Source organism: Nerophis lumbriciformis, linkage group LG34, assembly GCF_033978685.3.
Source record: "Nerophis lumbriciformis linkage group LG34, RoL_Nlum_v2.1, whole genome shotgun sequence".
Taxonomy (NCBI): Eukaryota; Metazoa; Chordata; class Actinopteri; order Syngnathiformes; family Syngnathidae; genus Nerophis; species Nerophis lumbriciformis.
In genome coordinates, this window is record NC_084581.2 from 21,121,900 (window position 1) to 21,145,000 (window position 23,101).

A 23,101-nucleotide genomic window follows, 5' to 3' on the forward strand; every position below is an offset into this window, starting at 1 on the left:
AGAACAAGGAAATGGGATAAAACTGCTATAATATGAAAAAGGTTAGGATTAAATAAGATCTGCCTTTTCCAACTCCTTTTCAGACATACTGTAATAAAACAACAGGAAATATGTGATGCATTACATTGTATCGTACTCATGTTCGAACTGAAACTGAAATGAAAAATTAAGAGGACCAAGACCAGGTTGTTGCATTATTGAGTGAAGGAAACATGATAATAACTATCACATTGTTTTTTTATTTCTGTTTGCAGGTATCAGCAGGCGCACCTCTTCCGAGAGAATACATTGATGAGGTCTGTTTGAATCTAATCTCGTAATCTGTAATTGTTTATTCCATTCAGGCATAAAGGTCAGAAGGCTTCCAAGAACTATTATAGCTCCTTAAGTTAATAAGCCTAAGCAAGACTTTAATTATGAAACAGTCATTTGCTTATTAATGTCACATTGTTTGGTGGAGTGACTGCAAGTTAGTAGGGTCTGTGAACATCGCTGTCACCACACAGCTACTGTATCCCATTGCCAAATACCTCAACTTAATTTGGCGAATTTGTGTTCAATACAGTAGAGCTTACAATTAAATCCATTCAATAATTTGAAGTACATGTAAACAGTGGTCAATAACTAATTAGTTCCTTGATCAAAGCAACTTTGGTTTTCCAGTAATGTGGGCTACAACCTAGTAGCGCCAACTTTTTGTGTGTGTTTGTTGGCATCACCCCTCTGCCAGGCTAATCCAGCTGACTAAACAATGAAGCAGTGGCGCTTAATTGTGGAACTTGTAATGAGAACCAGAAGTAGTTAGCAAAACAGAGCTGGTGAAATGTATTTATGAGACCTGCATGGCTCTGGTTGATGGGCTACACACACACACACACACTCACACTCCACACACTAAGTGCTTAATTTGATTACTGTGGTCAAACATGGGTGTACTGTGTGATGTACTGGTAATAAGCTTGACAGTCCTAACTAAACTCCTGCAAAATATGCTGCATTTGATATAAATTATGCTCTAGTAGTTAGATACTAGAAGTTTCACTAAGACAGTAATATTAGGCCAACACTGAAAACTAAATAATAAGAAAAATATTCAGAGATTTAAGTCATAATGTTTTGACTATGAAATGGGACTGTTACGCAATTAAAGTTGCCAAAAATTCCATTACAACCTAAACACAATCCCAATAATTACAATACTGTACAATACATTTTGTCATAAAATTATATTATTGTAAAATTCTGACTTAATTCTCAAAACATTTGTGCTTTTTGTTCTTCAAAAATTGCAACTTTATTCTACCAATCTCCAATATTATTGATTTTTAGTGTAGACTTAACAATATTCTTTGTACACTTTTTACAAACGAATAAAAAAAACAATTATCACTAATGCAATAGTTGGTGTAAGTAACTTTTTTTGAGAGGTTGGTGTTCTAAAAAACAATGCAATTCCTTTTCCAAATACTTGCTCTGGGAGCCATGTGTGTGGAAAATATACTCTGTATGTGCTCGTTATAAAAGATAAATTATATTTTGTTTCGTGTTTTTGCAGAATCTTTCCCTTGTTCAAGGTGGTTGCCTTAGCAATCTGAGAAAGCAGATTGGGATAGCGCATCTTTTTGGGGTACCAGTGGTTGTGGCACTCAATGTATTTAAGTAAGATCTATTTGCTACTATATGTATGTGTGTGTTATACTGATCACTAAATACTGCTAACATTAACCCTTTAGGACAGACACCCAGCCAGAGATCGATCTTGTTTGTCAGCTTGCCAAAGAGTGCGGGGCGTCTAATGCTGTGCCTTGCCACCATTGGGCTCAGGGTGGGCGAGGATGTTTGGAACTCGCCCAGGCGGTAAAAGCTGCTGCTAGCCGACCAAGCGACTTCCAGTTCCTCTACAACATCCAGGTTACAGTAACGTTTTGTTTGCTCTTTCTAAAAATAACTTTCGACACCTTGGCACTTGAAAATGTTACGTTAGGATGAGTTGGGGATTCTTTTTTTTTTAAGGGAGGGGGCGGCTCAGTTGGAGAATGCAGATGCTAAAAAACATCAGCTGGTTTGTGTTTGCAAGCCTTGGAAGTTGTGACTTCAATCAACTTATCCTGTTATGATGCTGTGTCTACCCATTTACAGTATGCATCAGCCTGCTCACTACAGCTAAAAAAAAAATAGGAGGACAATATTTATATAAGGCTAAATAATGACCATTTGCCTCCAATAATCTAATTTACTGAGTTCATAAAGTTACGTAGAGGGAAAACATGCATTGTGTGACTGGATTTTATGTAGTAGCATTCTTGGGATACAGGTGTGATTCAATTACATGATTATATTGCTGAATAATGTTATTTACCGTAGGTAAAATATTACATATAACTTGAACACCAGAAATAATGTTGTGTCGGAAAAACTTTGGCACAAATTGGTTCTGCATTTATTCCAAGCCTTCTTGTCACATGTACTCACTAAATGAAATTTGGCCCAAATGTCCTGAATTGTTGTCTTGTGCTTCATTCTCATAGATGCCAATAGTAGAGAAGATTAGAACGATAGCACAAAAGGTGTATGGCGCTGATGACATCAATCTGTCCCCTGAGGCCATGGCCAAAATAAATTACTACAATCAACAGGTGAGGTGGCTATGTCTGCATTAGCTAATCATTTTTCTTTGTGACTCACCTTGATTTTGTCCTGTCTCCTCAAAAGGGCTTTGCATCTTTACCTATCTGCATGGCCAAGACTCACCTGTCCTTGTCCCACATGTCGGAAAAGAAAGGTGCACCCACGGGATTCATTTTGCCAATCAGAGATGTTCGTGCCAGCATCGGCGCTGGCTTCATCTATCCACTCGTGGGAACGGTACGTAATACCTAACTATGACCTAATACACACACTACTAATTTTTTATGATAATTGAACTGTAATATGAGTCCCTATGTGAACACTTTTGAGATAAGAGGTCCGGAAATAGTGGTTTTGATATTTCATGTTTTCAATGACGCCCTAAAGGAAAAACTCTCTTCCTTGTGGACATGATACCTACCGCTTCTGTCCATCCCTAGCTAGGTGCATCGCGTGTACACCCACCACTTTACTCTCTGAGCAGTAAAGCAGGCTTTCTACACATCTTAAAATAAAGGCTGGAGCTTTGCCAACTGTCTGTGTGGCATACGTTGTTTAAACAAAGAGGGTATTATAGCATGATGTTGCTGTTAAGATGTGACTGTATTGTTAGCATTGTAGCTCACATAGCTACATGCCACTGTTGCTAACATTAGTGTCTTCTGGGCCCACTCCTTAATATTTGAAAAATGTAGCATTACAGTACACGAGTATGTAAAAAGTGGATGACGTGCACAACACCACTTGTTTTCTTCTCCCAGTAAGTCTTACTTACTAAATCCACTTTTAAAAAGTCTTAATTTCAGCATAATGCAATCTCTCGTTCTTGACAGATAAATATTATGATCAAGATTTGTTATCAAACCGTAGCTTTCACTCATCCAGATCATGTTAAAATTTTGAAATGCACCCTTTATCCAAAAATATGTCTCCAGTTTGAGCTCTAAAGCCTTATGTCTTTGGTTTGTGTCTCTGAACAAGCTTTGTAGTGCATGCCATTGCACAAACTTAATTAGCATGACTTTTGGTCTTGACGGCTCTGTTTCGGTCTTTACAGGAAAAGCTCTTGTTCCATTTTATTTGTCTTTTTTCTAATTTGTCAGTGGCCAGCCATATTATTAAGCCTTTTAGATCCCTGTGTGTAGCCTCTCAGTTGGTAATAGGCTTTACAGCAAGGGAGCGGGTTCCCTAAACATTTCAGCTCCCGCTGTTTCACCACGATGCCCCCGAGGGCTGGGCTTTGATTGGCCCGAGAAAGAGGTGTCAAACACTTGGCATGCTGGGAATGGGATGGGAGTGTCGCAATGTGGCGTCTGCCCAGTCTTCCAACACTGCCTTTGATCTGCTGTGGCCTGTGGAGCCACTGGTACATGGGTGACCCTTGAACTGTGACTTCAGGCTCTCTTAATAGTTCTTTGAACTAGTCAGTGTTTTGTGGGAAAAGTTGATCCACGCAGTAGATTAAAGTTTTTAGAAGGTTAGGAAGCATTAGCGAAACCCATCTGATGTTGGTAATCGTTCTTAACCAGACAACAGTTTTGAAACTACACTGGTTGCCAGTGTACGGCTGTACGCAGAACCCGAATATGTCTTTCACTGAACTATCTACTGGAAAACAAGTAAGAAATTAAACACAGCTGCTCCAATGTCCGTACTACTGCAAACATGGCCACAGGCTGTTTTGACTTTTGGCGTGGTGGGAACCCAACCATTTAGTAGACCAAGGGGAAGATTTGGTGCTGGGAAAAGGGGGTAAAGGTTCTTTGCAGGGTTAAGAATCAGGAAAGGGACTGATGTCATTCTTTTAAAATGTGAGGGAGGGGTCAGAAGCAGAACAATAGGACTCTGAGGAGTTCATATCCCATTTTAGTTGCCTCCACCACACAAGTCAACCCCAAACAGATTTATTGAAAAACTTTAGAAGCCAGTTTACTTGGTCCAAGTTTTATATCATTTTAGTTACCGAAAATTCAACAACTACAAGTTTAATGTCTTTTTTTAGGTAAAACAAAACCCTATACATTACTTCTGTAGACAATGTTGCATTTATATGTCTAGACTGCCTAATGTTTGTGTTCAGTGTTTGTTTAACAGTTGTCACAGTTCAAAGTTTATCACTTCCCAGTGCTCCCTTGCGTCTACCTATTCTACCATCTCATCAATCCTGGTGCAACTCCTTAAACTTGAATTACAACTTCTTTAGCCAAGCTGTAGTCTCACAATTTGTGTAAGTCTGTCAATGATATAAATCGTCTGTTATGGAATTATCCCATAATCCCCCATTCCTGTAGTAAACTATTGCTGTTTGTTGACCCAGATGCTTCTCCACAATTAGCAGAAGTCAGGACTCCTCGGGGGTATTCCCAGACAAAGACACGCTTTGTCTGAGCTTAATGTGGGACTTACTTGGTCAAGTGGAATTTCTAACTTGAATTTTTTTGGGGCAGGGGGTCCTACAATGGTCATTTGTTGTGTCTGATATTAAAAAAGATGTATGTAATGGTTTTGTCAACATTAAAAGTCCTAAGTTACTTAAGGTATGCCATTTTTTAGTGATATGGAAGTACAGTTGCGCCTCGGTTTCGTCATGCAAATCGTACAAAAATCTAAGAAATGTTTCAAATTAATGATGCAGATCTAAGTATTTCATTACAGACACCTGAAAATGATAACACTCAACATATTTTTAATGTAGAGAAAAAATACCGTTATACATGCAAAAAACAATGCGAAGTACATATGACGCACAAAATGAACATTTAACATCACATTTACTTTTATTGAAGATTCTTGTTGGCTAACATTGGGATGAGTGGAGAGCATAAATTCCATAGTCCTTCTCAACTTCTTCATCAAATTGCTGGCTTATTTTGCAGTTGTATTATATGCATAAAAAAACAAAGCGTGGCATTATTTGTTTGGATACTCAATACGCATGGCAGACCAGGCTGCAGAAAAATATTTAATGGAGGACATTTTTTCAGGGGGGCCCCTGCCAAAAAATGTATTCCCGCCGCAGGAGCGCACACCCTTGTTAAAGCTGCAATGCTGGAGCCTCGTCTGTCCACAACTGATTACTAAGTACGTGTAAGACAAACACTTAATATTTGTGTTTATCGTAAAGATATGTGTTTGAAATTATTTAAACCAGTTTATCGTATCCGTAAATTAAAAGAGTTCGCCATTTCTATCGTATCAAATGTACTGTTGTAGATGCAATGTTGATGTGCTAAAACCTATTTCTTGTTTAAAAGCTACATACAATATTAACTGTTATATGTTCATGCACATAATAAATGAATTAAGTGTTTGAATGTATTAATTCAATCAATATATTCTTGGTTGCCAAAAAGGGATTCAAAGTAATATTTTGATATTGACACATCTCATCTGTGCATACCGTACATTTCTAGAATAATGCACAGATTCACAGATGAGATGTGTCAATATCAAAATATTTTTTTTAATCACTAACATGTCATTTGGGGTTGATTTCAGCTTTTTAAAGGGTACCTTAACACGTAAACAGTACAGTATGTACTTTATCATATATATAACTCTATTATGGGTATAAAGGGTACTTCAACACATAAACAGTACAGTATATGTAATTCATTATCACACATGTAACTCTCTTGAATGAATACATCCAAACACTTGATTAATATTTATTATGTGCATGGACAAAGAACAGTTATTATATGTAGCTTCTAAAGAAGAAAGAGGTTTTAGCACATTAACATCGGATCAGTAACAGTCCTTTACAATCTAATTAATACCGTCGAAATGGCCAACTCTGACATAATAAAGGCCTAAATAATTTCAAACACATATCCTTATGATAACCACAAATATAAGTGTTTGTCTTACATGTAGAAATCATATTTGGACAGACGAAACCCGAAAGCTACACATGCTCCCGTGGCAGCGGGAATCAATTTTTGGCATGGAATGCAACACCGATGACTTGCCTGCTGGCGGTATCAGAGCAGTAAAAATCTAATTTGTCTTCTTCACTTTCTCCCAGGTGTCAGATATTAATTACGATGTGGATTTTGGAACATCTTGTTTTTTTTCTGGAAAAGCATCTGATTGGCTCTCGTTCATAAGTAACACTCACCCCTCTTTCAATGTACGCTATTAAAGAGTAGTGATTGTATATATTGTGAATTTGTCCCACCCATCGACAAGACAAAATTAAATATGATCAGATCAACATTTTTGTCTCTTTTGTACCTTACACACACCATGTCAGTTAATTGTGTTATTGTCATAAGTAAACTTGCCTTTGTTTTGATTACTTATCATCTTATTATTACCTGCTCCGATGTAAAATTACAAAACCCAAATAAAATAAACAACTTCCAGCCCAGGGCAGGCATGGCGTGACGCCGTGACTGACGTAGGGTAAATTGTGAAGTATCATGTTGTAACTGTATGCATATTCAAAATAAACTTAAACCATGAATCTTTGTCTTACTTTGAAATGTTTAAATACAATTTTACTCAAATATTGGACAACACCTTCCTTGCAAAGATCAAAGACAAGTAATCATGATTTGAAAATCTTGTTTTTAACAACTGGTAGATAGCAATTAAAAAATATATCATCGGTCACTGAAAGATGTGAGTGATGGGAAGAGAGGTTTTGATTCACTTTGCAGCATTCTGTTGGAAAGAAAGCACTTTCTAAAGCTACTTATCCAACATTATGATGTCAAAGGTAATTTCCCCGATATTACTTGACCCATTGCAGTACATTAGATACTGATAGAATGCAGCGGTATTGAATTCCTGCAAGCCTACTCACACGTTGAGTCATGTTTGGTGAAAGAGTCACGATGACCTCAGGACCAGTCATCAGCAGTGAGTTGGCATCAAGCTACAAGTACACCCTCCTCATTTTTGTTGACTTGCTAGACTGCATTTTCTTGGTGCAGGAAATTGGCCGGTCACTTCCTCTTGCTTCGTTTCCACTAATGGGCTCGTAAAGCTGGCCTTGGGTGAGGCATGCGAACAATGTGACGAGAGCTAGATCATTTTCCCTCAGATGGATGATTTGGGGTTTTATGAGTTCACTATTACCTCTCATTTGCCGTGTAAAAGTGGATGAGAAAACACAAAACTTTTGGAATCAAATCAACTTCTTGAACGTTTTGGTTCCCTCGCGGTTCTTTTAAATTGGAGCCTCCTCTTGTTAACCTAAAATAGCTTTGTAGACGCCAACTTGTGTGCCAAGACTTAACTTTGTGGCATCATCACTCAACTGCTATGTAGTATTTACCTTACACACACTGACTTCAGAAGGTCTTCTTCAAATATCGCACTAGACACTTGTGTTCATGTCAGCCTTGTAAAAGTATGTTCTAAGTTGAATTATCCATTTCCAACAATGTTCTACTAATTTTCTTTCTCTGGCATTTCGACTTCGTTACCACATATTTTTTACACATATAGTCGAGAATATTTCCTACCCTTTTCTGTATGAAAATCAACTGACTGTCCTTTTGTCACTACTGAAGTGAAGGTTGTCACCACACTACTGCTCTTCTTCAGTCAGACTTAAATGGTACTAAATTATAGTCATTTGGAACCTTCAATCTTGTTTTGATAGTGCACGTTCGAAGCTGACTGCTGTGTTGTGGGGCCAGTGTTAATATGAAGCTACTGTTATTATCTAAATTGCACTTTTTATTGGATCCTGAGTTTTTATGAAACGTATACAGAGGCATTTGTTTTGTATCCACGATATGCTTCTCAATTTGATCCATTAATGCCTTGTTCTTTTATGCTAGCTAATTTGGGGCTTTGTTTCATTCAGATGAGCACCATGCCCGGCCTGCCGACACGACCCTGTTTCTACGACATTGACCTTGACCCAGTCACGGAGGAGATCACCGGGCTCTTTTAAGCATAAATATGCTTACAGGCACAATTTGTGGTACTTTTTAATTTTTTATTAAGCCTCTGAATCTACAATTCCACCAAGCAATACAGTTAAAATCAAATCAAACTTCATGTATAAAGCACTTTTCATACATAAATTAAATTACATTTACAAATTACTGACTTAAAAACATGTTGAAGAGGTTAATTTAGCCTACTGATGTGTATATATAAATGGTTGATATATATAGGCTAGTAAGGTAACAACGTCACGCTAGCATCACGTGACACCTCTGATGAAGGCTGCAGAAGCAAGGTAACCAAAAATTGTCAGGTACAAAACTTTACCTTACTAGCCTATATAAATCAACCATTTATATATAGACTTAAAAACAATGTTCCGATGACTACCCCCGCCCCTCCCTCCCCCCACACACACACACTTCCCCCTTCATCACCTGTCCCATAAGCACACACACGCATACATACGCACACAAACAGGTGAATGCATGGTTAAGTACAGAGGAGCCAGGTGAAAAAACACTATCACAGGAGCCGTCTGCACCAGAAGGTCACCAGACCGTGGCCAACTGGAAGCTGGCACATATCTTGACCGATATAATCCTTGATGCACAGCGCTCCTTCCGAGGAACGCTGAAAAGTAATTATAATAGAATGTGTACAAATAGTAAGAACCATGATTAGGAATAAAGGATAAAATGAGTAAAAATTATGAAAATTAAAATATAGTTAATAATAATGCTAATACATTTTATTCATAAGGCGCCTTTCTGGGCACTCAAGGACACCGTACAAAATCAAAACAGTTACAGTAAATATAAATAAATAGAAGTACATAATATCTAGCATAAACAATAACAATAAAAAGTAGACTACGAATGACTTCAATAGAATTAATAAATATTAAGAAAAAGCCAAATCAAAAAGGTGGGTTTTAAACCTGCTCTTAAACGTGAATGTTCTCTGCAGCCCTTAAATCCTCCGGCAAGCTGTTCCATAGACACGGGAAAGATGCCATCACGTGACTTAATGTCCTGACTTGAAAAGAAGACAAAACATTAGATTTATTTTTTTTAATCCATTTTAACTCTCAACTAAAAGTCTGCTTACAATGGAGCTCATAATAAACCATCCATCCATTTTCTACCGCTTATCCCTTAAATAATAAATAACCATCCAAAAAGCGCCAATAATAATACTCCATTTACATTTCGCGACTTAAATATTAACCAAGTATTAGTGATATTGTTATTATAAGCACTAACGCAGACAAACTATTTATAGCGGCTCCATGATCACTAGTTTACTATGCTGCTATGTTGACATGATCGACTGATGAGCTGCTTCCCCGTTTTCAGGCTCGTCAAACTTAATTGTAGATCATAAATCATGCCTCTCACCTGGATAGTAGAAGGACAAAGACTTATTCCAACAAGTTGGTACACTTTGACAGCTAAATTAGACCCGAAAATGGTGAGAAAGACACGAAAAGACGCTTGGTTCCATCCCCCCTTTTCTTCGCGAGTATTATGAGTCATTCTTCATCTAAACGGGAATATAACAAGATTCTAGCACATATAATGACAGCAGATATTGTACAGTAAATTATTTTTTATTATGTTTGTTGGTTCTCATTAAGTCTGCAGAGGGTAGTAATCAGTGATGTTAAAGAAAAAAGCGAATGTCGTGATGCATTTTTAAAATTATAGCAGGTTATAGCTAAGTTATATTCTTTAACTAAAACAAATCATATTAGCATCATACAGTATAGCATAACAGTAATCATTTCTGAATAAATTGTACGTCTACGTGATGTTTGTGCCTTATAATCAAGTATTTTAGTAAATAAAAACCTGGACGACAAAATTAATTGTCACCCACCCACCTGGAGAGATCGTAATACCTGTGCTAGCTGTTACAGCATATACTGCAAAAAAACCAAAAACAGGATATCAGAGGAAGGAAAAAAGGCGCTGTACGTCTAAAAAAACCAAAGAAGAGCCAAAACTCGAATAAATATTGGTCTACCATATTCATTGCGGGCCAGTCTTGGACTAACTTTGGACGAGCAAGTAGATGTTTTCCTTGAGACAGGTAATCTAATGTTCCATTTTCCTATATTTTGTGTGTATCATTTGCGTGGCGACCTGTGTTAGACAGTCCGCAACAAAATACGAACTAGAGGATCCTCCAATTCAGTCTGTCAACAACCTATGCGTGTGCACGTAAAGCTCTCGTGCGCGATTTCCTGCACTTCCATATAGGAGGAGACTGGGAGGCACTATCAGCGAGGTGCGCAGAGTAAGGTGCAGGATTTATAATTTGAATTCTACCTGGTGACAAAAGATTCAAGTACCCCAGCTTTAATTCATCGCGTATGCTTAAAATGAGTAAAGTACGTAAATATTATATATTATTATAAATGTGCCTGTTACTACATTATAAATATACTTACAGCATGTATTTAAAACTTTAATGAAGGTCTTTGAATGTTTTTAAGGGCTTTACAGGCAGAATAGAGCGGCTCTCATAGGCTCCATTTTAGACAGAGTTTTGATCATTATTTACGAGTTAGAATGCATTAAAAAAGAAAAATGTGTTCTTGTCTTACATAAGAATTGTGAATGATATCCAAAAAAAGTGCAGTTCCCCTTTAGGATTGATTCTTAAACACACGGGGAGCCAATGCAGAGATTTTAAAACTAGTGTAATGTGGGCCCACTTTCTGGTTTTTGGACACCTGCAGCAGTATTTTGTAGTAATTCTAAGGGTGCAATAATCTTTTTAGACTTAAGAGCCGGTTATTACAGGTCATTGCAATAGTCTATATCGGTGGTCCCCAACCACCGGTCCGGGGACTGGCACCGGTCCGTTACACATTAGTTACCGGGCCACACAGAAACAATAATTCATTTATAAACTACCGCATTTTCTCCGACTTAACTTTCGCCTGTCCCACTAAACACACAAATAAGCTTGTTAATAGATGTATATTATAACTCCTTTGTTATAATACATGGGACAATGCACATTAATGGACATATAAAATGTTAATGTGCCAGATTGTAGCAAAGGCTACTTTTTTGCTGTTTTTATTTGCCACACATAGAAAGCCGGTCCGTGAAAATAATGCATACATTAAACCGGTCCCTGGTGGAAAAAAGATTGGGGAACCCTGATCTATATGACTCGTTAAAAAAGCATGCATTAGTGTCTCAGTGTTGCCCTGAGAGAGGAGTGTCAAATTTGTAAGATGATAAAACCTGTTTTTGTTTTATTTTCAATATGTGGTATAAAACAAAGCTCGGAGTTGAAAACAACGCACAACTTTTTGGAACCTTTTCAAGTAAAGTGATACTGTGGTTTTTGTAAGTAATCCATTCCAAAAGGTCTGATGAAAACCAAATCAACTCTTCCCAAAATAAATAATTCCAATCCAATTAATTTGTCCATACACACAAAAATATTAACATAACTAGAGGTGTGATGAGATGAAAAAGTGGCAATGTTACTCGTTTTCAGAAAGGTTGTCTCACAAGTAGAACGCAGTCAGAATTTTTTGGGACGTTTTCTTTAATAGTCAGAACTATATTCGTCTGGCCCTGCGTGAGTTATTGCAATCGCACATTAAGTGCGTTGCGCACACTACAAACTTGAGAGCTGCCTGTTCAAACGAGCATGGTGGTGGAAACACTTGGTTGCTCTCCTTCATTTGAGTTCCACAAGCACGTGTATGTCCAAGCAGGCCAAAGTGTCAATCATGGACACCAGTACGTAACAGAAAAGCATCTAATACACTGGATTGCTTCCCCCAGCAGTAATATGCCACTGCAGCAGCCCAGGGATAAGACAATATAGCCGAATCATTCAAATACTTCAATACACAGCTGCGATTTCAGATGCAGAAGACCCTGCAAAGCTCCTCAAAAAAGACATATTTAATTTACTTTATTTTAACTTGTATATTTTTTATATATTTTTTTTAATTTGTGGAAACAAGTTCAATGGTTATAAATTAATGTGTAGGTAGGGCATGCAAATTGATAAAAGACAAATTAAAAAAGGTTTCCTTGGCCAGTGGAACAACCATACAGATGTTTTGAATTATGAACCACTGACCGAATATGACTATACTTTGTTCAGTGGCTACTTCTGTTTTTTCAAGTAGGGGAAGCTCATTTCCAGCTATTCTCTAAACACAAGTACAGTTTCCATCCATCCATCCATCTTCTTCCGCTTATCCGAGGTCGGGTCGCGGGGGCAGCAGCCCAAGCAGGGAAGCCCAGACTTTCCTCTCCCCAGCCACTTCGTTCAGCTCCTCCCGGGGGATCCCGAGGCGTTCCCAGGCCAGCCGGGAGACATAGTCTTCCCAACGTGTCCTGGGTCTTCCCCGTGGCCTCCTACCGGTTGGACGTGCCCTAAACACCTCCCTAGGGAGGCGTTCGGGTGGCATCCTGACCAGATGCCCGAACCACCTCATCTGGCTCCTCTCGATGTAGAGGAGCAGTGGCTTTACTTTGAGCTCCTCCCGGATGGCAGAGCTTCTCACCCTATCCATAAGGGAGAGCCTCGCCGCCCGGCGGAAGAAACTCATTTCGGCCGCTTGTACCTGTGATCTTGTCCTTTCGGTCATAACCCAAAGCTCATGACCATAGGTGAGGATGGGAACGTAGATCGACCGGTAAATTGAGAGCTTTGCCTTCCGGCTCAGCTCCTTCTTCACCACAACGGATCGATACAGCGTCCGCATTACTGAAGATGCCGCACCGATCCGCCTGAACAAGACTCCTAGGTACTTGAACTCCTCCACTTGGGGAAGGGTCTCCTCCCCAACCCGGAGATGGCACTCCACCCTTTTCAGGGTACAGTTTCCAATAAAAGATAAAAGGTTTTTCCAAGAATGCGTCACTTAGAGGATTGTAAATGTGTCCATATCACCTTAACAGTAACATATTGAAACTTGAAAAAATATTTAGCCACTTTTCCAGGGTGTACCCTGCCTTCCGCCCGAATGCAGCTGAGATAGGCTCCAGCACCCCTCGCGACTCCGAGAGGAACAAACGGTAGAAATGGATGGATGGACAGTGGTTTATATTTGATAGGTGTTCTGCCAGTGGTTTATATTTAAAAAATGTTCTGCCAGTGGTTTATATTTCAATATTGCTGATTTGCTCATTTGGCTGTCGATCCAAACTGGATTAAGCCTCAGACAGATCATCTAAGCATCTTGCGGAAGCCCACATTGCATGCATTGTCTAATTTGGCTGCAGTGGAACAACCCACCCTATGCTGCCCCATTTAAGTCATAGCTTTAATACCGTTTAATGCACTGTGATGCTACGAGAATAAATGAGAAGAAATTGTCAGCTATCGTGAAAGTTGCCGACTCTGAACCAAAGTTCTAAGTGTGTATTTAGTCTATGAAATGTAAACACGAAAGTACATATTTTTTTAATCAGAATCAGAATCAGAAATACTTTATTAATCCCTGAGGAGAAATGAAAATGTTCAGCACAATCCCATTCAAGATCAGACAAACATTACAGGGAGACAGAACAGGATCACTGACGGGTCTGCCAACTTCCGGCGCCCCTTACCAAAAAGCTGAGATACAGGTAAGCGATGGGGGAAGGGGCATGGGGTGAGGGGAAAAAATAAATAAATTCAGTCTAAGCCTGGGCCCCTGGAGAGGGGGTCCAGACTCAGGAGAGGGGGTCCAGACTGAGGCCAAGCTTTTTCAGGCAAGCGGATCTTCCCTTGCAGTCTAAGATCAATCGCCATTGGCTCTGTTGTAAAAACTTTCTCAGTGTAGGAAGAGTGTATCCACCAACAGTTTGTGGCTTGAAGGGCAGACATTTTGTGCCAAGCAGCACAGCCATTGTGGGCGTGCTTTTCACTATCTGTGCTCATATATTCAGCAGAGCAGTGCTGTTGTTAGCTGCTTTGCTAATATATGTGCTTTTAGCTTAGTGTGTTTTGCCTTTTAAAAACAGTTTTCTAGTTTTGCTAGCTCAATATGAGTCCAAATAAAACAACAGACAAGCAATGTGGGGTTTGAAACATTTCACAGCATTGTTGTCTCTGCCTCTCCTCTCAATATACAAGCTTTTCGATTTAAGAACCAATTAAGTTTAGTAAATTGTGGTTCCACTGTACATTCTCATAGTAGTTTTCTTAAAAGCAAATGCCCTTGGAATTGTCCCAACTCACTGTACACATACGCCCCGAGTAAAAAAAAATGTATGTAAAAGTCGTGTCTTGTTCTCGTGAACCCAATATCATGTCTCGTTTTGTGAGATGAGTGTATCATTACACCTCCATAAGAAACCTATTTTATAGGCAAAAGTTGTAGTTGGACATGCAGAAAACACCGCAAAATAAATTTAATGAGGAATGACATTGATCAATGAACATTTAATGTCAATTTTGCCTTATTTTTCTAAAGGCTGCTAATGGCACCTTTATTTGGCCCAATGATTGCTTATTCTGCAGTTGTACTCAATAAAAATAAACAAGCATATGCTCCTATGAATGCTGCATTTTCTTTTCTTTCCACCTTTCTCTTAATGGTTCATTGCAAAATTGAAAGAGGTTATCTGATATTTTTTAAACCTTCACAATTAAAACGTGGCAAAATTCAACCTAAACTTTATTTTTTGGTGGAAACTGTGCTTAAATATATTCATTTGACTTACTGGAATTAGTCCCAAAAATGAGCAGGGATGCTGTAAGTGAGTCACACCTTAGTTTGTCCTTGTCAAAGCTCATCAGCTGAATGTTATTGTTGTTGGCCCGACCAACATTATTGATCCTTTCCATAAGGTTTCACTTACATCATTCGTGGTTCCATTCTGGCACACACACTTAAAAGCTTTGCGATAAAAAAACGACACACACGCTTGCTGTTAAATGCGTCATCCTGTTTCTGCTCCCCAGCCGGCGTTCCCAGGATGCTCCACGCGTACACCGTGAAGACTCATCACTGCATCACTGATGGGAAAGGCTCTCCCATTAGTCCTTCCCAGCAGCTCATATCCACATTTTGCTGTATTTGCACATGAGTGTAACCTGCCAAAGATAACCTCTAACCATGTTTCGTGTGGGTTGTCTTTGACATCTCCCGTGCAGCCTTTGTGTTTTAATGCTTATGTTGTTTATGTAAGAAATTACTCAGGTTTTTAGTAATTCTCTATTTTATACTCGTCAATGGACGCACAAATAGCCATTATGTCTAATCGCCATAGCAGCTAATCTTATTGCAGTTTTACATTGTGTTGTTGCAAAATGTTCCATTTTATTTAACAAGGTCACCAAGCAGCCTCTTGTGTGAGTGTAGGTCTCACATAAGAAGTAGTTACCACATGATGAGTGTTGTTACTCCATAATAACTTATAGTAATATGCTGTGGATATGAATGCATTTTTTTAAAAAGATTTGTATCTGCAACACTCTTTTTTTATCATGCTTATTTAGTGACTGCATTTACCTGAGGCTGGCAGCTTCAAAAACCTATTCAGTATTTCTGACAGTATCAATTCTGAGCTTTAAAAAATACATTCATTATACTAATAATGTGTTAGTGTTTTTATTTGCAGCTGTTGTCTTGCAGTTTGAGGTGCTGTACCCGATTTGAATGGGGCAGTAGAGGAAGCCCCCCTGCATCACCCCAGGGTGTAGAATCTCATGATGAGGTGTTTGGGTGCACGTGTGCACGTGTGTCCGTCACATGCAGCATTCCACATCTGTACAGTTTGTTATTGTGTGTGTCTGTAGCAGGCAGGATGTGACACTTTTAACTACAGTCAAGGCAACAGGAATGCACCATCTATACAGTGAGTAGTGTAACAATAGTGTGTGTGTGTGTGTGTGTGTGTGTGTGTGTGTGTGTGTGTGTGCGTGTGCGTGTGCGTGTGATTGAGAGAGATTGACGCCTCCCGAGTCGTTGACAGACATCATTGCCTTGTAACGTGATGGAAAATATCTGCTTTGACTTGACTGATGCAATGGGCACAAGACTCGTGGCTTGTTTACGCTCTCGTCTTTAAACAAACGTGTTTAGCACAATGTTTTAAACTTCGTGTGTGTGTGTGCAAAAGTGTGATAAAACATCTAAAAGTAATCAGACGGTAGGATATTAATGGCAAACGCCGCCGACACGGGGTATATTGTAAAACATTTTCCCTCCTGGATTTCGTGGGCTTTTTTGTAAAAAAATTTAGCCTAAAATGCCTTATTTCTCAGCATCTTTTTCAGAAAGTTTTGATGATTTGAAACTTATTTTTCAAATATTGTTAAGATTTGGATATACAAGTGTTTTGTGTCACCTTAGCCTAAAAAAGTACATACTTTAAACAAAAATTAGAAAATACTGTATTAGAGACTTAAAAGTAGACACTAGATCAGAATAAAAGCACATAGTCAGACCTCATTGTCATTTTACTGTATGTTTTTAATTATTTATAACTCATGATAGATCAACAAAGGCAGTTTGCTCTGTCGTCCACAAATTGGAGATATTCCCTGTGTATGTTTGATGATTGAGAAGCATTGGGCCATCTCAAACATTCATTTATGCTCCAACACACTTATCCATGCACATTAAGAGCATTTGTGAACTGTTGAGAGCGATCTATAGCGCTATTTTGTTGTTGGTAAATGAGAGACATTGAGCGATTATCATCACACTTCAACATATCTGTCATGTGAATGTTACTTCCTTACGAGGTCAGCATTGTAAAAAGGATAATATATTTTAATTGTCTTAACCCTGTATAAACAAATGTTAAGTTAATATATAAATACATGTAAACTAGAAAGCAAATGTTTATATACTACATTACCCAGAAAGCATAGCGCTGTAGACAAGAACAGGAAGTAGCTATTGACTGCACAAAAAGACGACAATTTTGTGAGCTTTGGTTAAGCCCGCAAGTGCTGTAATTTGCAGTGATTGTGTGATTGTTGTCTGTCTATGTGTGTTGGCTTGTGATGAGGTGGCGACTTCTCCAGGGTGTACCCCGCCCACCGCCTGAATGCAGCTGGGATAGGCTCCAGCGACCCGGAAAGGGACAAGTAGAAAATGGATGGATGGTTAAATTTGTAATCATTGGTGCGATCGCGACGTTGCAAATTCCTAGAGGGCCTGATTATAAGTCATTCAACACATTTACTAATATACATTCTCACTTAAATCAATTGTGTTTCTCCTTGGCCCATCCTCCAGCCCTTAAGTTTCAGGAAAATAAGGACACCACACTGTTGTTAGTTCTTCAACTAGGCCACTTAAAGGGAAACTGCTCTCTTTTTTTTGCCTATCGTTCACAATCATTATTAGAGACAAGAAGACTAAAGTTTTTGACATTTTTTTTGCATTCTAACTTGTAGAAATCGTCTCGTTCTTGTTGGCTAGCAATGCAGCTAATGGGAGCAATCCATTACACCGCTAAATCACTTTAAAAATGCATCCAAAAACTGTCAACAATACTTCATTTACGTTTTGTCACCTGTATAATAACCAAGCTGTAGCGAAATTTTTATTGTAAGAGTGAACAGAGGAACTCTTTCTCTATCGTAGTAACACATCGGCATGCTTCGGTATTAGCCGTAAAAACTAAATACGGAAAGAGATAAGATAACTTCTACGTCAGCACGAAACGCGTTTCAGTTTGTAATGCACAATAATATGCGATAAGACACTAATCTTACTGACTGAAAAATATGAACAATCATGTCACAGTATCTTTAAAATATTAGCCCACATTTTATGTTTTGTTTTTACACAGCTAGGCAGACAGTGTATGTACTGTAGTTGTAATAACAATAACATGATGGTCTGCGTGTATCATGTACAATATTAAAGTGTGACTTACTCGATGGGCAGTTGTGCGTTTGGTCCTGCAGGCCTGGGACGTTGTTTTTTTTCCCGGTTTATTCTGGATAAGCACTCCATTTATGTTAAACTAGCTTGACTTCAAGTTATAAATAATTATAAATGGGTTGTACTTGTATAGCGCTTTTCTACCTTCAAGGTACTCAAAGCGCTTTGACACTACTTCCACATTTACCCATTCACACACACATTCACACACTGATGGAGGGAGCTGCCATGCAAGGCGCTAACCAGCACCCATCAGGAGCAAGGGTGAAGTGTCTTGCTCAGGACACAACGGACATGATGAGGTTGGTACTAGGTGGGGATTGAACCAGGGACCCTCGGGTTGCGCACGGCCACCACGCCGTCCCTAAGTTCCACATTTACAGCTTGGAATCACGCCGGCTTCACTGGCTCGGCTTCCGTTCGCTCCAACGTCTCACTCTTTCTTCGTCCTCGTATATTCAGATTCAAAAATCCCCGCAACTCCCCCCAAAATTGATTAACTCGCTGGAATAAAAAAGACAATATAACATACATCCATAAACGTGGACGCATGTGAAAAAGTGCAATATATTTATCTGTACAGTAACCTATTGATTTATTTATATATGCACCTTATTGCCTTTTTATCCTGCACTACCATGAGCTAATGAAATGAAATGTTGTTCTTATCTGTACTGTAAAGTTCAAATTTGAATGACAATTAAAAGGAAGTCTAAGTCTAAAAAGATAAGATTGTGATTCCTCATTTGTCCAAAAATAGTCATCTTTATTGTCTGTTATCAAGTCTGCCATGATTAGAAAACACATTTGTGTTTGTTTCCGGAAGTAGGAACACACATTTATTGCCCGAAGTCGGAAGTGTGCTGCTATAGAAACGACACACAATGATTAAAATTACCAAAATGCGGTAAATATTAAACATATTACATATTGGTATGAACATGTCTGGTACTATATTATATATAGACTTGCAGTAAGCTTATAAAACGTTGATGGAGGCTTTTGAAGTTGTATTAAAGGGTTTTGAAAGCTAAAACGGTGACTCCCATTAACCGCATCTTTCAAGAGTTTTTTTTTATTTATCATCTTTAAAATCCTACTAAAAAAAGAGACATATGTATTCATAATGATTGTGAACGATAGTCAAAATTCCAAAAAAAAAGGTGCAAAAAAGATGTTAACTTCAGTGATCATTTATCGTGTTTCAAGCATTCATTTACGTTTGCTTTTCACTGCAGACACACACTTTCCATCTATGTAGACTTGTATGAAATTGACTTATGTGTAACTTGAAATTTCCCGAAAAAATGGCACGTGGCTTGACCCCTCAATTAACATCCGAACTGAACCTCTACGTTTGTTGAGACTTTACATTATTAACCTTACATATGACTCAGTGCTAAATATCATTAATTTGTCACTTTCCTCTGGCACTGTTCCCCTAGCATTCAAAAAAGCGGTTATTCATCCTCTGCTCAAAAAACCTAACCTCGATCCTGACCTCATGGTAAACTACCGGCCGGTGTACCACCTTCCCTTTATCTTGAAAATCCTCAAAAAAATTGTTGCACAGCAGCTAAATCCACACTTGGCGTCTAACAATCTGTGAACCCTTTCAATCCGGTTTCAGCGCAAATCACTCTACGGAGACAGCCCTCGCAAAAATTATTAATGATCTGTTGCTAATGATGGATGCTGACGCGTCATCCATGTTGCTGCTACTTGATCTTAGCGCTGCTTTGGATACCGTCGATCATAACATTATATTAGAACGTATTAAAACACGTATTGGTATGTCAGACTAAGCCTTTTCTTGGTTTAACTCGTATCTTACTGACAGGATGCAGTGCGTCTCCCATAACAATGTAACCTCGTAGTATGTTTAGGTAACGTGCAGAGTTCCACAGGGTTCGGGTCTTGGCCCTGCAATCTCCAGCATCTACATGCTGCCGCTAAGTGACATCATACGCAAATACGGTGTTAGCTTTCACTGTTAGGCTGATGACACCCAACTCTACATGCCCCTAAAGCTGACCAATACGCCAGATTGTAGTCAGCTGGAGGCGTGTCTTAATGAAATTAAACAATGGATGTCCAGCAACTTTTTGCAACTCAACGCTAAGAAAACGGAAATACTGATTATCAGTCCTGCTAGACATCGGCACTGTCTTGATAATACCACCTTAACATTTGACAACCAAACAATTACACAAAGCGACTTTGTAAAGAATCTGGGTATTATCTTCGACCCAACTCTCACATTTGAGTCACACATTAAAAGTGTTACTAAAACGGCCTTCTTTCATCTCCGTAATATCGCTAAAATTCGCTGAGATCATTATTCATGCGTTCGTTACGTCTCGTCTCGATTACTGTAACGTATTATTTACGGGTCTCCCTATGTTAAAAGATAACAATTGGTACAAAATACGCCTGCTAGACTTTTGACAAGAACAAGAAAGTTTGATCATATTAGGCCTATACTGGCTCACCTGCACTGGCTTCCTGTGCACCTAAGATGCGACTTTAAGGTTTTACTACTTACATATAAAATACTAAACGGTCTAGCTCCATTATCTTGCTGATTGTATTGTACCATATGTCCCAGCCAGAAATCTGCGTTCAAAGAACTTCAACATATTAGTGATTCCCAGAGCCCAAAAAAATTCTGCAGGCTTTAGAGGTGTTTTCTATTCAGGCTCCAGTACTCTGGAATGCCCTCTCGGTAACAGCTAGAGATGGACTAGACTCACATTATTAACTGGCATCCATTGCTCCGGTCACCCAGGGGGGGGTTCCCACATCTGCGGCCCCTTTCAAGGTTTCTCGTTGTTCCCATTGGGTTGAGTTTTTTCTTGCCCTGATGTGGGATCTGAGCCGAGGATGTCGCTGTGGCTTGTGCAGCCCTTTGAGACACTTGGAATTAAGGGCTATATAAATAAACTTTGATTGATTGACTTTATTAAGTCTGTTAAAGAAACGTGTATATAATGTTGCATCCAGCATGATCATGCTCATGATGGATGTATTCCAGTGGGGAGAGTTGACTTTTTTTCACTTGTAAGACTGATTAGAATGTCGTTTATAAAGGTTGACCACAATTGATATTTGTTTGTCCATTGTGGGAAAACATATCCAGTACAGCTTTTCCCCATAGGACCTAATGAAATAATCTATTTTGGGTCCAAATGTAGGGGGTTGGGGGGGGGTGGTATTTTTAATTGTTTTGTTTTTTTTGTCATAAAAAAATACAATCCTGTGTGCTTACAGACTGTATCCCTGCAGACTGTATTGATCTATATGGGTTGGCGCACTAAATTTTTTATTTTTTTTATTTTTTTTTTTAATATCTTGTGCGGCCCGGTACCAATCGATCCACTGACCGGTACCGGGCCATTGTTTTAAGTCATATTTTAACTGCCATATAGGAGAGCGTGCATTAGTCTTGATTTGCAAGCTCGTTATTTTGCAATGAGATCTGAACTATCAAAGTCCGTATGGCCATTGATGCTCTGTGTGACTGACAAAGTGTGATATTGAATGAGCAATAAATGTGACCGCTGTTCTTAATATATATAATCAAATGTACTTTAAATCAATGCAGATTTCCTTCAATACTGCAGCATTATTATTCTTAAAAGAGCTCCTCAAATGGGTTGCAATTTTTTAAATGGTGTAGGTGTACCTAATTTTGTGTCCTTCATCATCACCTCACTGATGCTGCAAGGCGTGGACCCCCATGTGATGCTGAGGGGGAAGGAGTGGGGGGGCGGGGGATGTCTCACTCTTCATCACTCCCAGAGGTCACACACACACACACACACACACACACCCCTCTGTGCAGCACCTCAGCCAGCTCGCAGCCAGTTGAAGAGGCTTTCATTAGGACAGTGGCCGGATACCGACCCGATCTCCGCAGGCAAGCCGCACTCCAAGCACCGTCGCTCGGCCATGGGAGCAGAGAGCTCAGCGCAGCAGGACGCCCCGAGCGTGGAGGAGGCTGCCTCGGCCTCAGCGTCACCCACAGCCGGGGAGCTGGGCGCGGAGGTGAAGGTGCTCCCGGAGGAGGGAGGAGGAGGAGGCGTCCTCGATAACAAGGTAGCCTGCTATCTTTTATTTGAAGTTCTCTTTTTAAAATGCATTTTTTTTGTCGACTCGCATTTACGTGGTTGGAATGTTGACGATCTTGAAGCTCTTTTTTTGCTGAGTAATGCTTTAGAGTGGCAATGTCCCGCAGTAATAAAGCAGATTTATAACACCGACAAGTCCTTTTTCTACGCCTTCCTAAAACCATATATATATATATTTTCAGATGAAACATCATAAGGTTACAAGCTTGGCACTGCCAATGATATGGAGGCACCTGACTTGCACAGCTTTGGAATATGCTTTCATATTTGTGTACTGCAAAAAATAGGAGTCCAATAATTAATATTAATTGCTCCAATAATTAAGAGTATGGAAGTGTCCATTGTATAGAAAGTATCGTATACATCTTAAATATAATGAAAATGTACTTCTAATTGTTTTTCTTAAATTTATTAATGAATGATGCATGGATTTTAGTAAAATGGAGGAGAGGGGTAATTAAAAAACAGCGTTTTCAGAGAAAATACAAATATTTATATATATTTTTATTTATTTATTAATTTGATAGGGAAATCATAACACAGGTACTGAGAAAACAGA

The 23,101-nt window shown here is 39.0% G+C and overlaps 2 protein-coding genes across 2 annotated transcripts in view; both read left to right on the top strand.

Annotated features, from left to right (window-relative positions):
- The window catches only part of mthfd1l (methylenetetrahydrofolate dehydrogenase (NADP+ dependent) 1 like), a 60,099-nt gene extending 43,765 nt beyond the window's left edge, over window positions 1-16,334 (top strand). The window contains exons 22-28 of the mRNA XM_061929667.2: window positions 255-296; window positions 1,556-1,659; window positions 1,734-1,911; window positions 2,529-2,636; window positions 2,713-2,865; window positions 8,450-8,569; window positions 15,472-16,334. Of these exons, the coding sequence (XP_061785651.2) occupies window positions 255-296; window positions 1,556-1,659; window positions 1,734-1,911; window positions 2,529-2,636; window positions 2,713-2,865; window positions 8,450-8,539 (675 nt within the window). The 3' untranslated portion in view covers window positions 8,540-8,569; window positions 15,472-16,334. The remainder of the gene's footprint in view (window positions 1-254; window positions 297-1,555; window positions 1,660-1,733; window positions 1,912-2,528; window positions 2,637-2,712; window positions 2,866-8,449; window positions 8,570-15,471) is intronic.
- A 5,926-nt stretch (window positions 16,335-22,260) lies between these two features.
- Window positions 22,261-23,101, top strand: part of akap12b (A kinase (PRKA) anchor protein 12b) — a 93,435-nt gene continuing 92,594 nt past the window's right edge. Inside the window, exon 1 of the mRNA XM_061929539.2 lies at window positions 22,261-22,510. Coding sequence (XP_061785523.2) covers window positions 22,364-22,510 — 147 coding nt within the window. The 5' untranslated portion in view covers window positions 22,261-22,363. The remainder of the gene's footprint in view (window positions 22,511-23,101) is intronic.